Below are 18,305 nucleotides of genomic sequence, written 5' to 3'. Positions count from 1 at the left end.
AGAAGGTGGCCTGACACCTTTAGGTGATTTGTCTCTCAATTCCTTTCTATCTAGCAGGGCAACTTCATCCAAAGTTTCCTGAAGAGAGGCGCTCAAATAGCCCTTCTCTAAAAAAACATTTAGTCAGGACCTCAGCCTGAGAGAGGAACTCTCTATTATCTGAGCAGTTCCTCTTCAAGCGTAAGTACTGGCTCTTGGGTACTGACTTAAGCCATGTTTCATGATAGCAACTCCCGACAGGAATATAGGAATTCCTGTCAGTACTCTTAAAAAATGTTGAAGTGGTAAATTGGTTGTCCTTAATACCCATCCGTAAATCTAAAAAATTGATTTCTATCTGACTTGCTTCGAAGTTCAAGAAAATCCCTCTGGTATTCTGATTTAACCCCCTTAAATGAAAATATCCAAATCAGATCGGTCACCATCCCATAGGAGGAGGATGTTGTCTATGTATCTAGCCCACAACACCTGATAACATGTACACAAGTTGACACAAAGGGGTTTGAATGGCTATTAAAGGTAACCATCCTCACCTGTGATCTGTATGCGTGTAATTTGTGTGTGTGTGTGTGTGTGTGTGTATATAAAAGGTCAATGAGTTTCTGGACTCCTGACAGACCCTTGCACCTTTCATCCAGTGCTGCACTGACATTTCTGGATTCTGAGTCATGGGAAAAGCAGACAAATTGTCAAAAGAATCTGCAAGAAAAGGTAGTTGAACTGTATAAAACAGGAAAGGAAAATAAAAAGATATCCAAGGAATTGAGAATGCCAATCAGCAGTGTTCAAACTCTGAAGTGTTCAAAATCAAGAAGTGGAAAATGAGGGGTTCTGTTGAAACCAAACCACGGTCAGGTAGACCAACTAAAATTTCAACCACAACTGCCAGGAAAATTGTTCGGGATGCAAAGAAAATCCACAAATAACTTCAGGTAAAATACAGGACTCTCTGAAAACATGTGGAATTGCGGTTTCAAGATGCACAATAAGGAGGCACATGAAGAAAGATGGGCTGCATGGTCGAGTCGCCAGAAGAAAGCCATGAATACGCAAATGCCACAAAGTATCCCGCTTACAATACGCCAAACAGCACAGAGAAAAACCTCAAGCCTAGTCAACAAGGCCTATGATGAAAGGTACGGAGGTGGATCGCTGATGTATTGGGGATGTGTGAGGTACAAAGGACAAAAACTTGGTCAACATTTTTGGCCAAATGAATGCAGTATGTTATCAAAAGATACTGAGGGAACATTTGCATTCATCAGCCAGGAAGCTGCGCATGGGACATACTTGGACATTCCAACATGACAATGATCCAAAACACAAGGCCAAGTCAACCTGTCATTGGCTTCAGCAGAATAAGGCTGCATTCACATCTAGGCGGACAAAATCGAGGGGGTTTTGTCCCGCGAATTGCGGCGACAAATAGCGGCATTTGTACCGCTATTTGCGGCGACAAAACGCAGCGATTGTCCTCCTAGATGTGCCCCCCTATGGAGATGGTTCCCATCTCCTATGCCGAACGCCAAAAGCCGCCTGAAAAAAAAGGACTTTTTTTCAGGCGGCAGGTGTTCGGCGTGGAGATGTGAACCATCTCCATAGAGGGCAATGTTAAATCATCCCTCTGGCGTGTCGGGCGGCAGCGGGCGTCACACTACAGGCGACAAAACGCCAAGGTGTGAATGGGCTCTAAAGTGAAGGTTCTGGCGTGGCCTTCTCAGTCTCCTGACTTCAATATCATTGAGCCACTCGGGGGAGATCTCATGCAAGACAGCCCAAGAATTTACAGGAACTGGAGGCTTTTTGCCAAGAGGAATGGGCAGCTTTACCATCTGAGGAGATAAAGAGCCTCATCCACAAATACCACAAAGGACTTCAAGCTGTCATTGATGTTAAAGGGGGCAATACACTGTATTAACTGGGGAATGTAAATCAGGGTCATTTGGGTAGTTTCTGTTGCAATTATGATTTTAAAAAAAAGAGGAAACACAGTTGATTGATAATAAATGGCTTCAGTCAAACACTAACCACGAGTGAAAGAAAAGTTTTTGTGTTATCATTCATATTCTCTGAAAATTGGCCACAAAATCAAAAATTCAGTCAGGGTATGTAAACTTATGAGTACAACTATATGTATAGATAGATAGTGCACACGTCTCAAACAACTGAAACTGGAAAGGTTTGAACAAACTGTCCTCTGATGCAATGGGAACGTGGATACTATTGTTGTATGTTGGGCAAATATCAGTTGGCAGTTAGATGCTCTAATTTTTACAGCAATTCTGTAACCAAGGTCAATAATTCTGCATCCAAGGTCAGCAACAGCTTGACCTTTTGACATATATGACCTATGGAAAGTATGATACAACAGTGATACAACCGTTTGTAACGGTCAGGGGTTAACACCGTTTACGATATTCCATTCCACCAACCCAAGACAGCTTAACCGACACTCCAACAATCCAACAGACACAATCCATTAGAATTCCCCAGAAGGACGAGACACACAGCACTGTCTCTGGTTCAAACGAATGACACTTTAATGGTAACTCAGCCTTGTTATATACAGTTTGAAAGCATGCTACAGTAATCACAGGGACAATGAAACACTCTACCCAAAACATCACACAATGGGTGCTTAACGAGTCCCCCTCAATCCACATCCCAGACAGTCTCTCTGGCACCGAATCTACAGGAGTTAATTACTACAGCATGACAAGTCACATTCCACATCTATTATCAATAGTATTTTCACACAAACATTGTGTCATTAGCATACACAATGAGCAGACTTATTTAGCACAATGGACAACAGAATGCAAACACAGTTTTCATCACTACAGCCAGGTGGACTTAATTAGCATCTCAACAGTCTATGTTACACATTGAATGAGTCACTCTGCTATTGACCTGTTGTGGCCAGAATTAAATACCTGTAATATTCCAACATATCCTGCAATACATGAATTATCATTAATGTCCCATCTCATGTAATGCGAGATGTCAGTTCTCAGTCATCCTATGCCCCTAAGGGACATAGGATGACCCTAGACCCAAGAGTCATTGGTGAAGCTGGCACAGGAGTACCCCACATCCTTCAAACGTCTCTGGGTATCACGGGCCCTTCCGTTACATAGTTCTAGGAGTATGCCTTCATCAATAGGAACTGATCTCCTAGCAGCTGCCTCTGAAATTTTACAAACCTGGTGATGTCACAGGGAGTAATAAAGGCAGTTTCTTGCTACAGGAACAAAATAAAGAAAATAATTACGGCTGACATATGCTTTAGAGGGGTAGGTTTTTTTTTTTTTTTGGGGGGGGGGGGGGGGTAAACTTGAATCGAGTCCTGTCTACATACTGTACATCCTTTAAGGTTCAAAAACTGCACTTCTGTGCTGTGCAAACAGTTACCAGTGCTGCCACTGACATTGGAAAACAGAATCTAATAGAGGCTGATGGCTCCTGACTCCCCCACTGGGCACATACTGTCTCCCTATTACTGTCTACTGACAGAGGAGGGGGGAGAAGAAGAGATTGTTGTAGTGACTGAACAAGGAGGATCTGGGACTCTTCTCTGTATTGAGATTGCATTCACACCTGAGGGACGCAACGCGTTTGGCACCAAAGTAGATTATTTGTCTTTTTTTGGCACCCAGTCAAGTGCATTTTTGCAGGTTTTTTGTTTGGAGTGCTCTTTAAAAAAATAAGAGAACAAGGAGGATCTGGGACTCTTCTCTGGATTTCGTGTTTATTACTCACCTGTGCTGGTCTCTGGAGAAATTTCTTCCCCCTTAGATGGCTCATCATCACTAACAGATGCCTCTTCATCATCTTCTTCTTCTTTCACTTCAACTTTAATCAGAGTATCTTCCTGAAATGAAACAGGATACAAACCAAATCTTATCATTCAGTTAGGATTACAAAGCAATATGTATCATTTTATTCTGCCTGGTTGGGGAGTCCTGAAATAAAATGTCAGTAAATTACCTTTCTTCAACAGTCTAAATGATTTTCATAAATTTGTATTCTTGTTGCCCTGATGAAGGGACTCCTTAGAGCACTGTCGTGTCACTGCTAGCCCAGCCCCCCCCCCACAGTTAGAATCACTCCCTAGGACACACTCAACCCCTTCCTCGCCCCCTAGTGGTTAACCCCTTCACTGCCAGTGTCATTTACACAGTAAGTGCATTTTTATAGCACTGATCGCTGTACAGGGGGTCCCTGAGTAACGAACGCCTGACTTACGAACCGGGGACCCTCTGCCGTTCTGCGGGGACCATCTGCTGTTCAGCGCATGCACGGCCAGATGGAGCCTCGGAAAATGTCCGTAATTGGCCGCGCATGAGCAGAACGGCATTCGACGGAACATCGGAAATGTCCGTAATTATCGTTCTGCGCATTGGCGGCCGACTTACGAACATTTCCGGATTACAAACAGGAGGAAAGTCCCTAATGGGTTCGTAACCCGGGGACCCCCTGTATAAATGACAATGGTCGCAAAATAGGGTCAAAAGTGTCCGATGTGTCCGCCATAATGTTGCAGTCATGATAAAAATCGCAGATCGCTGCCATTACCAGTAAAAAAAAATATTAATAAAATTGCCATAAATCTATTTTGTAGGCGCTATAACTTTTGCGCAAACCAATCAATATACGCTTATTGCGATTTTTTTTTTACCAAAAATATGTAGAAGAATACGTATCGGCCTAAACTGAGAAAAAATATCTTTTTTTTATATATTTTTGGGGGATATTTATTATAGAAAAAAGTACAAAATATTGCATTTTTTTCAAAATTGTCGCTCTTTTTTTGTTTATAGCGCAAAAAATAAAAAAACGCAGAGGTGATCAAATACCACCAAAAGAAAGCTCTATTTGTGGGGAAAAAAGGACGCCAATTTGGTTGGGGAGCCACGTCGCACGACCGCGCAATTGTCAGTTAAAGCGACGCAGTGCCTTATCGCAAAAAATGGCCCGGTCATTGGGCAGCCAAATCCTCCGGGGCTGAAGTGGTTAATGCATCCTATCCATTAAGGTGAAAAAACTTCTGGACACTGACCAGCCCCCCAGTCCCCCGTTTTACTCACCTGAGTCCATTAGTTTTCCACGGCACAGACGCGCTCTACCTTTCTGCCCCTTGTCTCGGCTCTTGATTGGATAAATTGATAGATGCGTAGCCATTGGCTCCTGCTGCTGTCAATTAAATCCAATGAGGCGGGCGCCGGGGGGGGGGGCGGTGCCGAGTCCTGCATTCTGTGTGAATGAACACAGAAGCAGGACTCTGGAGTGCGCTTGCACGGGTGTCCACCTTAGGACAGCCTTCTCCAACGTGGGCACTCGATGTGGGGAGGAGCTACCAGAAGAGGAGGACCGGGGCCACTCTGTTGCAAAACAAACTGCACAGTAGAGGTAAGTATGACATGTTTATTATAAAAAAAAAAAAAAAAACAAGGGTTTACAGACCCTTTAACTCCTTGGTCGTCACACTACTGCACCACAACTGCGTGCATTGTACGTGGTTTGCAGAGCATGCCATCGCTATGAAGCAAAGCATTGTGACTGCAGGGCATTTGCAGTTGATAGGCGTGTGACATACTCTGCATGGGGCTTCAACCGTGACCTGCATTAGTTGATAAGAACCCAAATCGTAGGTACCTGATCACTGCTGTGTGGAGTGCTGGGATGTTCTGGGGTCAAATCCTGGGAATTCCGAGGACTCGGACATCTGTCAGGTGTATTTATGTCATCGGATTCGTCTGCTGGAAACACACAAATTGTCATGGAAGTGAAAAGTGATAATGTTTTTAGGAATGTCATTTAGGCTGCCCATACAATTCTCCTTTAGATTTACCAAAAAACATATACCGTATTTATCGGCAAATACCGCGTGCCGGCGTATAGCGCGCACCCCAACCTGAGAAGGGAAGTTTAGGGAAAAAAACATATTTTTTGGATGCTCAGCCTTGTCGGTGTCCATCGGCGGCCTTGTCCGGCGTCCGTCTGCGGCCTTGTCGGTGTCCGTCGCGTCCGTCTGCCGGGGGTTGCAGCGTTGAATTTGGCGCCTCGGTCGAGCTGTGCAGAGCCGGATTTCCGGTGTGTTTGGCTCCTCTCGCGTGGCTGCGGGCGGAGCCTAGCCGAGTACACTCGGCTCGGTCCTTGTCGGGCTTTGTCGACGGCGCTCAGAGACCGTGAGGATCGGCTGTCTCTGAGGAGGATCGGCGCATATCGCGCACCCATGATTTTCCCCTGATCTTAAAGCGGGAGTTCACCCATTTATTTTATTTTTTTACCTTTTCCCCTTAGATGGATGCTCGTTTTGTCTAGGGGAATCGGCTAGTTGTTTTAAAATATGAGCTGTACTTACCCGTTTACGAGATGCATCTTCTCCGTCGCTTCCGGGTATGGGTCTTCGAGAGTGGGCGTTCCTTCTTGATTGACAGTCTTCCGAGAGGCTTCTGACGGTCGCATCCATCGCGTCACTAGTAGCCGAAAGAAGCCGAACGTCGGTGCGGCTCTATACTGCGCCTGCGCACCGACGTTCGGCTTCTTTCGGAAAATCGTGACGCGATGGATGCGACCGTCGGAAGCCTCTCGGAAGACTGTCAATCAAAATAGGAACGCCCAGTCCCGCAGCCCATACCCGGAAGCGACGGAGAAGATGCATCTCGTAAACGGTAAGTACGGCTCATATTTTAAAACAACTAGCCGATTCCCCTAGACAAAACGAGCAGGAATCTAAGGGGGAAAATGTGTCATGTGCGGGTGAACCTCCGCTTTAAGGGGAAAAAAGTGTGCGGTATACGCCGATAAATACGGCAATATGGAGGTCCAAACAAAACAACTTTCAATTGTATCCAATTAGGTAGGCCCTTGCACTACATATTTCAAGGTAAAATCATTTAGACAGTTTGTTCGTTTTTCGGACAGTTTTTTACCTCCTTAAAGCGGTTGTATGTCCTGAAAAAAAAAAAAAAAACCTGTAGGGCAAAGGCATAATGAGCTAGCATGTGGTGCAATACTTACCTGGGGGTCGGGATGAACTACTATTTGCTAGGGGTCACAAATCCTGGGCTGTTCCTGAAGTCCGCACCGCTCTCCCAGTTTTTTTGCGGCTGCCCATCAGGACTGTCCCTGGAGCCTGTGGCTGCTCAGCTGGGCTGTTCCTGGAGCCCGGAGCCACTTAGCCTCTTCACAGCCTCCCAGCATGGCTGGGGGGCAGAGACTAGCGGTCAGCTGACTGGTGAACAATGTGAAATGGGAGGGGCTGGAGGAGACCCTATCTCCTGATTTCGCGACAAGGCAGGCAAACCAAGCAATTGCTTGGGGCCCCCGAGTTGGCCTGGGGCCCCCCCAAGCAGGGCCCTTGCCGCGCTTCCTATAAATGCTGCAGCCTCCTGAGCGCTCTATAGAAAGCCTTAGGCGGCTGCAGCACTGCTGCCTCTCTCGTCACTTCTTCCCCTTCCCTGTAGCGTGGCCTAGCTCCTCTTCCTTCCTCCTGTGAGTCTTGCCGGGTACCGTGCGCTACAGGAGATTCAGTTTCCTGTTCCTGAGTGCTCACTTCCTTTCAGTCCGGCTGGGAACAGGAAACTGAATCTCCTGTCGCGTGGTACGATAGGGGAGGGGAGTAAAAAGAACATGGGGGGGGGAGTTAAAAAACATAGGAAGGGGGAGGAGGAGTAAAAAAAACATGGTGGGGGAGTAGGGGAGTAAAAAGCACACAGGGAGGGGTAGTAAAAAGAACATGGGGGGGGGGGAGTAACAAAAACATAGGGAGGGGCTGTAGGCTTTGCGTGCGTGCGGGGGGGGGGGGGGGTGGGGGGACCTCCATGTCCATTTTGCTTGGGGCCCCCAAATTCCTTCAGACGGCCCTGCTGCTAGACACTGCTACTAGACACCACAAAATCGGAGGCACAGTGAGTAACACTACCTGTGATTAGAGTTGCCATTAAAAGTCCCCACTACAGTTCTCAGAACAGCAGATGACCTCGATCAAGAGCACCTAAGTTGATCAGAACCCCCCCCCCCCCCCCAGCACTGCCACTCATCCCATTCCCCCCACCAAGGAGTAAAAGAAGGAATAAAAAGAGGAAGGGAGAGGAAAAGAGGGAGGAACAAAGAAAAAGGGAAAGAATAAGAGAACAAGAAAGAAGGATAGAGAGAGTGATGGGGGGGGGGGGGGGGGGACGACAAAAATCTAGGATAGAGAGAGATAAAAGGGAAAGAAAGGAGAACAAAGAGAAAGAGTGGTACATCCTAAAATGTACCATAAGGGGTTTTAATACTGTACGAGTGGAAGGGACTCGGGGAGCGCTAAAATGTCCGTGGGTTAGGGGTGCAAATTACTTGTCTTGCCTTGGGTGCTGACAACCCATATTACGGAAATGTTACTATTAGGGGTCCCCACAACTTGGGACATTTTATCAAGGGGTCACGGCACTAGAAAGGTTGAGAACCACTGCCTTAGAACGAAGCGCCGGCATCACCTCGCGGTCACCGCTGAGCGAGCTGACATGTTCCACCGGCGTTTCTTCTGGGCGCTGTGAGTGGCCGGAGCCGCGATTACGTCACTCCAGCACATGCGCACGGGAGTCCTCTTTTCGGCAACGAGCTCTGATTTTCCAGCAGCATCCGCCGGACCTTCAGAGCACAAGCGTCATTGGTGTCAGCAGCTGCAACCAAGGTGAATATCTCCTAAACCGTACAGGTTTAGGAGATATTCATTTTATCTACAGGTTGTCGGGAAGAGGCCCTTGTTCCCATCAACATGGGGACAATGTGCTTTGGGGTGGGGTGGCGCAAAGCCCCCCCTGTCCCAAAGCACCCACATCCTTTTTGCAGGTTTTTTGTTTGGGGTGCCTTTAAAAAATAAGAAATTGTTGTAGTGACTGAACAAGGAGGATCCGGGACTCTTCTCTAGATTGAGATTGCATTCACACCTGAGGGACGCAACGCGTTTGGCACCAAAGTAGCTTATTTGTCTTTTTTGGCACCGAGTTAAGTGCATTTTTGCAGGTTTTTAGGTTTGGGGTGCCTTTAAAAAATAAGAGATTGTTGTAGTGACTGAACAAGGAGGATCTGGGACTCTGGATTTATGTTTATTACTCACCTGTGCCGACCTCTGGAGGGATTTCATCCTCCTCCTTGAACGGATCTTCACCCATCATATATGTCTCTTCATCCTCTTCGACTTTAACCACAACCAGGCCAAAATTCTTAATAAGACACAACAGGTCATAATTTAACAAAATCAGATGTATAACTGAATGTAATAGAAGAATCTAATTTGTTCTGATCAGCTACCTGCTCATCCTGAGGGATCTCCTGATCTTCCTGTGTGGAGTCCATGGAATATGAAGGACTGGGAGATCTCTCTGGGGTATTCCCGTTACTGGATCCATCTGTAGAAAAACACACACTGACTGAATACATTGTTTCTATGTCTTTATATCAGAGGATCTAGGTCAGGGGTGTCCAAACTTTTTTCAGAGAGGGCCAGATTTGATGAAGTGAACATGCGTGAGGGCCAACCATTTTGCCTGACATTCTTTGAACCATTAAAATTTGGTCTAAGTGTGTTCGTCCGATCACTAATACACTGCCCAACAAGAATTCTCTTGCCTTTGTGGCTGTGTGTGGTGAAGAGATGAGCACAGGCGTGTTATTTGGATTCACTGTATATATCTTTTTTTGTGGCCCCAACGAATAAGGATGAGCTTCGGTGTGTTATTTGGATATACTGTATTTATTGGCGTATAACACGCACAGGCTTACCATTGCCATGAATGCAGCCTCACCATTGCCATGAATGCAGCCTCACCATTGCCATGAATGCAGCCTCACCATTGCCATGAATGCAGCCTCACCATTGCCATGAATGCCGCCTTGCATGTGCCATGATTGCAGCCTCGCATGTGCCATGAATGCAGCCTCGCATGTGCCATGAATGCAGCCTCGCATGTGCCATGATATACGGTATATATCTTTTGTGGCCCTGGGGGCACAAACAATATATATACACAAATCCCCAGGGGGGCCGTAATAAATCACCAGGGGGGCCGCAATTGGCCCACAGGCCAGACTTTGGACACGCCTGATCTAGGTGGATCCTCAATACTCTTCTCTCCTTAGACAAGAAATGAAAGTCTCCTCTTACCCGGAGATGTGAGGGGCGACTGGCTCGCCATCATGGACGTCCTTCTACAGATTCTTGGGTCCTTCCATATACTCCCCACTCCTCTGGTGCACGAAATGAAGGATGATCTGAAAAGTCACTAGAATATAATCAAACCTTCTCACATTTATACCAAGACACTGTTGATCCCCCATCCACCCCCCCACCATTAAGTAGAAATCCAGGCCTGAGCGCGTTTTGGCTGGACTTCTCCTCTGGGTCACAGGAGTGCAACTCATTTTGCACTCCTGTGACCCGTTTTCAGCAGAGGGCGGCCTTAAGTGCGCTCTCTGCTGACATCACTGGAATCAGTCCAGGCACCGCATCATCCCGACAATGAAGTCTGAATCCGCCAGGTGCCTGGACCGACACTCGTCGCAGCCTCTCAGAGAGCCGATGAGACAGCCGCTCCCCGCCCCTCCACAGCTCAGCGCTCCAGTGTGTGGGGAGGAGCAGAGCAGGAAAGCTGCTGATTGGCAGGCAGCAGCCTGTCTAACGCACACTAAAAAAGGATCCATGGTGGGTCACTTTTTAGAGGGCGAAGCAAGTGTAAACGATACCTAAGACGGGGTTCGCGTTTGCACAGTAATGTGCGTTACGTTAAAGCAGTCAATACATTTTAAATAAACCGCCAACGCACCTCATCACAGCAAACACAGCAGCTGGCCAGTGACGGCTGGTGCTCCAATTTTTTTTTGGGGGGGGTGCCCATAAATTGCCACCACTGTGCCATCAAACGCAGCCACTGTACCATAAATTGCCACCACTGTGCTCATCAAACGCAGCCACTGTGCCCATTAAACGCAGCCACTGTGCCCATCAAACGCAGCCACTGTGCCATCAAACGCAGCCACTGTGCCCATCAAACGCAGCAACTGTGCCCATCAAACGCAGCCACTGTGCCCATCAAACGCAAGCCACTGTGCTCATCAAACGCAGCACTGGGCCCATCAAACGCAGCCACTGTGCCCATCAAACGCAGCCACTGTGGCCCATCAAACACAGCTACTGTGCCCATCAAACACAGCTACTGTGCCCATCAAACACAGCTACTGTGCCCATCAAAAGCAGCCACTGTGCCATCAAACGCAGCCACTGTACCCATAAATTGCCACCACTATGCTCATTAAACACAGTCACTGTGCCCATCAAAAGCAGCCACTATGTCATGAAACGCAGCCACTATGCCCATCAATTGCTGACTCTCTGCCCATCAATTGCCGCTACTGTGCCCCATCAGATGCTGCCCGTGTGCCCATCAATTGCCGCTACTGTGCACCATTAGATCCTGCCTGAGCTTACCTGTCTCGGAGCGGGTCACGGCAGTCTCCTGCACGTCCTCCATGTCTTCTTCCGTCATCTCTCAGGCATCCAATCGCATCGCCTGCCGTTTCAGCCAATCAGATGACTGGTAACAGACCCGGCAACCTGATTGGCTGAGATGTTAGCTCAGTGTTAGCAAAGCGAATTCCTTCGCTTTGCTAGCACACAGCTGAGTGAACAGCGAACGCCCAGCATGGCGCCCACTGTTCACATTTTTGGGCCCCTATTAGAGCCTTCGGCTCTAATCAGGCACTTCCAAAAAACACCCCCGCCGCTGTAATTCAGGTGCCCGGTGCCCAAAAGGGGCCGGGACACCGGATAGGGGGTGTCAGCAGCGACCATAGATAGATTCATGAAATGCATGAATCTATCTATGGTGATTAAAGCGGTGCAGGATAGAGGGGGCGGCGCTCCTGCGCCCTTTATGGACGCACCGCCGTTGGCCCATTTGTACTACTGCACATTGCGGCACGGTGCACCACCTGCCTTAGTGTGTTGGGGCGCCATTGAAATGAATGGCACCGCAGCGCCCCTTTTCACGTAAGTGCGTTACGGAAGCGCGTGAATTCTCGGATTGCGAAGAAGTGAAGCTGACCATTCTGGTTTTCCCAGAGAATACACGACCACCCCCAGCCCCAGAAATTAGGATCCATCTAATGTTCTCCACATCAGAGGAGTTGCAGGAGATGAGGATTTGTGGAGGGGTGACATGATCCCCCCATCCAGTCCACACAGAGTGCTGGGACCCCCTTTTTGTCATAAAAAAACAAACAAAAACATTATTACCTCCTCCTTACTGGGCACACACTCTCCAGACTCACAGCCCCTCCGGGGAAATTTCTTTATGTAGGAAAAATCCCTTCTCAAGGTATCCGGGCTCCAACAAAATGGCCGACGACTCCCTGCACCGAAGGACACTTCCTCCCCTCACACGGCGGACGTTCGCCCTCTAGTGGTCAATCAAGCTCCAAACAGCTCTCTTTCACCGTCAATTTTGTATCGTAATAAAAGTACAACAGATAAACAGCATTTCATTCACAAATAATATATTTATTGTATGGACTATACAGGGTTCTGTGGGTCTTGAATCTTGATATTCCTATTTATTAGGTTTCTTGCATGCAATGCTCTTCTAAACGCTTTTCTACTGAGGGGAGAAGAAAGTCGCTTTAAAAATGCTCCTAATAAAGCTGCGTTTTTTCAATAATTAAAATACCCCACGTTCGCACCTATGCATTTTTAGTGCAGTTTGCAGAGACGCACTACAGTCCATTTAACATGGTTTCCTATGGTACGTGTTCACATCCATGCGTTTTGCAGCTGGTGCATTTTTGGAAAGGGCCTTTTTTTTCCACATTTTGCGTGAAATAGACTTCAATGGAGTCTTTCCCCCCCCCCCCCACGTTTTACGTGGATAGACTTCAATGGAGTCGTACCAGAAAGCGTTGACTTTTGAGGGTTTTGTGTTTTTTTTTTTTTTTTTTTAAACACTGTATATAGCTTGTTGCTTTAAGGAGCAGGGTGGGAAGCCGGCCACTGCATCCTTCACAACCAATGAGCCATTAGCTGTCAGCGGGGTTCCACTGAAAAGCTGGATGTAAAAACCATACCCAGGCTGCATGCCCTCAACTTTGGAGAGTGCGTTCTTTTTTCTCCGCCACCAATGTCTTCTTCCTCCAGTCTTCTCCCTCATCTGTCTTCTCCTTCCGGTGGTTTCTTCTCCCTCCGCTGTCTTTTCCCTCGGTGGTTTCTTCTCCTTCCGCTGTATTTCCCTCTGGTGGTTTCTTCTCCTTCCGCTGTATTTTCCTCTGGTGGTTTCTTCTGCCTCAGCTGTCTTTGCTCTCTGGTGGCTTCTTCTCCCTTAGCTGTATTTTCCCTCCGGTGGTTTCTTCTCCCTCCAGTGGTTCTTCTGCCTCTGCTGTCTTTTCCCTCCTGTGGCTTCTTCTGCCTCTGCTGTATTTTCCCTCCGGTGGTTTCTTCTCCTCCGTGTCTTTTCCCTCCGGTGGTTTCTTCTCCTTCCGCTGTATTTTCCCTCTGGTGGTTTCTTCTGCCTCAGCTGTCTTTGCTCTCTGGTGGCTTCTTCTCCCTTAGCTGTATTTTCCCTCCGGTGGTTTCTTCTCCCTCCAGTGGTTTCTTCTGCCTCTGCTGTCTTTTCCCTCCGGTGGTTTCTTCTGCCTCTGCTGTCTTCTCCCTCCAGTGGTTTCTTCTCCCTCCGCTGTCTTCTCCCTCCAGTGGTTTCTTCTCCCTCCGCTGTCTTTTCCCTCTGGTGGTTTCTTCTGCCTCTGCTGTCTTTTCCCTCCGGTGGTTTCTTCTGCCTCGGCTGTCTTTTCCCTCCGGTGGTTTCTTCTGCCTCTGCTGTCTTTTCCCTTCCGGTGGTTTCTTCTCCCTCCGCTGTCTTTTCCCTCTGGTGGTTTCTTCTCCTTCCGCTGTATTTTCCCTATGGTGGTTTCTTCTGCCTCAGCTGTCTTTGCTCTCTGGTGGCTTCTTCTCCCTTAGCTGTATTTTCCCTCCGGTGGTTTCTTCTCCCTCCAGTGGTTTCTTCTGCCTCTGCTGTCTTTTCCCTCCTGTGGCTTCTTCTGCCTCTGCTGTATTTTCCCTCCGGTGGTTTCTTCTCCCTCCGCTGTCTTTTCCCTCCGGTGGTTTCTTCTCCTTCCGCTGTATTTTCCCTCTGGTGGTTTCTTCTGCCTCAGCTGTCTTTGCTCTCTGGTGGCTTCTTCTCCCTTAGCTGTATTTTCCCTCCGGTGGTTTCTTCTCCCTCCAGTGGTTTCTTCTGCCTCTGCTGTCTTTTCCCTCCGGTGGTTTCTTCTGCCTCTGCTGTCTTTTCCCTCCGGTGGTTTCTTCTGCCTCGGCTGTCTTTTCCCTCCGGTGGTTTCTTCTGCCTCTGCTGTCTTTTCCCTTCCGGTGGTTTCTTCTCCCTCCGCTGTCTTTTCCCTCCGGTGGTTTCTTCTCCCTCTGCTGTATTTTCCCTCTGGTGGTTTCTTCTCCCTCCGCTTTCTTCTCCCTCCAGTGGTTTCTTCTCCCTCTGCTGTCTTTTCCCTCTGGTGGTTTCTTCTGCCTCTGCTGTCTTTTCCCTCCGGTGGTTTCTTCTGCCTCTGCTGTCTTTTCCCTCCGGTGGTTTCTTCTGCCTCTGCTGTCTTTTCCCTCCGGTGGTTTCTTCTGCCTCGGCTGTCTTTTCCCTCCGGTGGTTTCTTCTGCCTCTGCTGTCTTTTCCCTCCGGTGGTTTCTTCTCCCTCTGCTGTATTTTCCCTCTGGTGGTTTCTTCTGCCTCTGCTGTCTTTGCTCTCTGGTGGCTTCTTCTCCGTTAGCTGTATTTTCCCTCTGGTGGTTTCTTCTCCCTCCGCTTTCTTCTCCCTCCAGTGGTTTCTTCTCCCTCCGCTTTCTTTTCCCTCCGGTGGTTTCTTCTCCCTCTGCTGTCTTTTCCCTTCGGTGGTTTCTTCTGCCTCTGCTGTCTTCTTCGCCCTTAGCTGCATTTTCCCTCTGGTGGTTTCTTCTGCCTCTGCTGTATTTTCCCTCTGGTGGTTTCTTCTCCCTTCGCTGTATTTTCCCTCCGGTGGTTTCTTCTCCCTCTGGTGGTTTCTTCTTCTGCAGTCCATGCAAGACAGCCCAAGAATTTACAGGAACTGGAGGCTTTTCGCCAAGAGGAATGGGCAGCTTTACCATCTGAGAAGATAAAGAGCCTCATCCACAAATACCACAAAATACTTCAAACTGTCATTGATGTTAAAGGGGGCGATACACAGTATTAAAAATTGGGGTATGCAAACTTTTGATCAGGGTCATTTGGGTAGTTTCTGTTGTCATTATGAATTAAAAAGAGGAAACACAGTTGCTTGATAATAAATGGCTTCAGCCAAACACTAACCATGAGTGAAAGAAAAGTTTTTGTGTTATTCATATTCTGTGAAAAATGACCAAGAAATCATAAATTCTGTAAACTTATGAGCACAACTGTATATTGTTTTTCTGTTTCAGATTCACGTAATATATGTTACTTTTGGTATTTTAGCGTCACACTGTTTATATCATTATATCAGTAATTTGGTATCACAAATTTTAGTGCTAGCAGCTTACTGGTATTTTACCCAAGCGTAGTGATTTTTATTTTGCTATGTGTTTGATTTAGTTCTGTTGCATGTTCTTTAACCACTTAAGGACCCCCTGCCGCCGATATACGTCGGCAGAATGGCACAGCTGGGCACAATCACATACCTGTACATGTCTCTTTAAAACCCAGCCGTGGGGTCGCGAGCGCGCTGCCGGCGGCGCGCTTACTAACCCAGTCCGAAGCTCCATGACCGCGCCCGCGGGACACGATTGCCGTCGGTGTCCCGGGATCGGTCACAGGAGCTGAAGAACGGGGAGAGGTGTGTGTAAACATACCTTCCCTGTTCTTCATTGTGGCAGGTGATCATCTGTTCCCTGATATAGGGAAAGACGATCACTGACGTCACACGTCCAGCCCCGCCCCCCTACAGTTAGAAACACATATGAGGTCACACTTAACCCCCTACAGTGCCTCCTAGTGGTTAACTCCTAAACTGCAATTGTCATTTTCACAGTAATCAGTGCTTTTTTATAGCACTTTTTGCTGTGAAAATGACAATGGTCCCAAAAATGTGTCAAAATTGTCCGATGTGTTCGCCATAATGTCGCAGTCATGAAAAAAATCGCTGATCACTGCCATTAGTAGTAAAAACAAAATTATTAATAAAAATGCAATAAAACTATCCCCTATTTTGTAAACGCTATAACTTTTGCGCAAACCAATCGAAAAACGATTATTGAGATTTTTTTACCAAAATAGGAAGAAGAATGTATCGCCTAAACTGAGGAAAAAATGTTTTTTTTATATATATTTTTGGGGGATATTTATTATAGCAAAAAATATTGCATTTTTTTCAAAATTGTCGCTCTATTTTTGTTTATATTAAAAAAAAACGCAGAGGTGATCAAATACCACCAAAAGAAAGCTCTATTTGTGGGAAAAAAAGGACGCTAATTTTGTTTGGGAGCCACGTCGCACGACCGCGCAATTGTCTGTTAAAGCGACGCAGTGCCGAATCGCAAAAAGGGTGCAAGGTCCTTAACCTGCATATTGGTCCGGGTCTTAAGTGGTTAAAAAAAAAAAGTATAATTTCAGATTTGATCCCATATGTTTCATTCTATCACTACACCTTATACAAACAGGGTCTGGAGATGGTATCTTCATTTATTACCCATAAATGATATGTCTCATCTCAGACCTTAGGGGCCAGATCCACAAAGAAGTTACGTTGGCGTATCTATTGATTAGCCACGTAACTTCTAGGATGCGCCGGCGTATCTTTTTTCTGTATGAATGAATGAATGTCTTGTATAGCGCAACACATGCGAACTGAATCGCCTCTGGGCGCTTTTTCCAGCCAGAGTCTGCTTGGCTGGTGCGGTCATTTTACCCCGTAGGATCGTGACAAGCTTTGGGACACACAGAAAGCAAGATACGCCGGATTTTTGCTTAGATACGACTGACGTAACGTCGTATCTTAGTTGCATATTTACGCTGGCCACTAGGTGGCGCTTCCGTAGATGTACGTGTAGAATATGCAAATTAGGTAGATACGGCGATTCACGAACGTACATGCGCCCAGCGTATCTATATGCGTCGTTTGCGTAAGGCGTCGGACCGGCGTAAAGTTACCCCTGCTATAATGAGGCGTATGCAATGTTAAGTATGGACGTCGGGACAGCGTCAAATTTTACGTTGTTTACGTCGTTTGCGTAAAACGTTCGCGAATAGGGCTTTGCGTAAGTTACGTTCACGTCGTCTAGGCATTGAGCGGGCGTAATTTAATTAGAAAATTCAACGTGATACTGAGCATGTGCGCGCATGCACCGTTTTCGAAAAAAGCGTCATTTACGCGGGGTCATGATTAGTTTACATAAAACACGTCCCCCTGGTCCTCATTTGATTTAGGCACGCTTACGCCGGCACATTTACGTTACGCCGCCGTAACTTAAGACGCAAGTGCTTTGTGAATACAGCATTTGCCTCTATAAGTTGCGGCGGCGTAGCGTAACTACGATACGCTACGCACGCCTACATTTACGCCGCTGACTGTGGATCTGGCCCTATCTGTCTATCTTTCTGAGGTGTGATAACCTTCACAATATAATTGATTTGAATGGAGTATGCATGAGACCACTGGGCTGGGACGAAAAGTTATTTACGGAGTTGCTAAACTGATGTGGTCAGAAACTGTGTGGTCAGGGAGAAGTAAAAGCAAACACAGGCCCTGAATTTCTACATAAATTAAACCGAGAAAAATTAACTTTATTCAGTGTATACAGTCAGCAGATTTATTTTATTAATTAATATATGTACTGTTGTAAACCCGGCACCACGACATGTAGAGAAAATCCAGTACATGCACGTAGCTTGTCTTTGTGATACAAGGACCTTATCACCTGTGGGTTCCTAGATGTGACTTAAGGGTGGATTTGTGCGAAAACCGTTTCCCACATTCGGAACACGAATATGGTTGATCGCCTGTGTGGATTCTCTCGTGGATAATCAGATCCGATTTATTGATGAAACCTCTCCCACACTCAGAACAGGAATACGGGCGTTCACCGGTGTGAACCTTCCTGTGCCTAATAAGATCTGAGCTCTGGGCGAAGCTTCTCCCGCACTCTGTGCAAGTATACGGTCGGTCACCAGTGTGAACTCTATGATGCGCGACCAGGCGGTATCTGTCAGCGAAGCATTTTCCGCACTCTGAACACGGAAACGGCTTCTCGCCCGTGTGAACCTTCTCATGCGTGTTGAGATAGG

At 47.1% G+C, this 18,305-nt stretch overlaps 2 protein-coding genes across 6 annotated transcripts in view; one reads left to right on the top strand and one right to left on the bottom strand.

Moving 5' to 3' along the window:
- Positions 1-18,305, top strand: part of LOC120910475 (zinc finger protein 777-like) — a 176,391-nt gene that overhangs the window by 69,307 nt on the left and 88,779 nt on the right. The gene's annotated exons all lie outside the window — the stretch shown is intronic.
- Positions 1-18,305, bottom strand: part of LOC120909851 (zinc finger protein 260-like) — a 34,496-nt gene that overhangs the window by 5,256 nt on the left and 10,935 nt on the right. For 3 of the 5 annotated variants that reach the window (XM_040321587.1, XM_040321588.1, XM_040321584.1), the window contains 4 exons: positions 9,301-9,398; positions 9,107-9,212; positions 5,656-5,759; positions 3,760-3,871 (listed from right to left, as the gene is read on the bottom strand). In XM_040321587.1, the coding sequence (XP_040177521.1) occupies positions 3,760-3,871; positions 5,656-5,759; positions 9,107-9,212; positions 9,301-9,398 (420 nt within the window). Of the gene's footprint in view, positions 1-3,759; positions 3,872-5,655; positions 5,760-9,106; positions 9,213-9,300; positions 9,399-10,153; positions 10,337-12,280; positions 12,405-18,305 lie in introns of those variants that run through there. The other 2 variants (XM_040321585.1, XM_040321586.1) reach the window with 2 other exon arrangements.

Source organism: Rana temporaria, chromosome 8, assembly GCF_905171775.1.
Source record: "Rana temporaria chromosome 8, aRanTem1.1, whole genome shotgun sequence".
NCBI classification, from domain to species: domain Eukaryota; kingdom Metazoa; phylum Chordata; class Amphibia; order Anura; family Ranidae; genus Rana; species Rana temporaria.
Note: the sequence above shows the minus strand (reverse complement) of the source record. Positions and strands in the feature narration are given on the sequence as shown.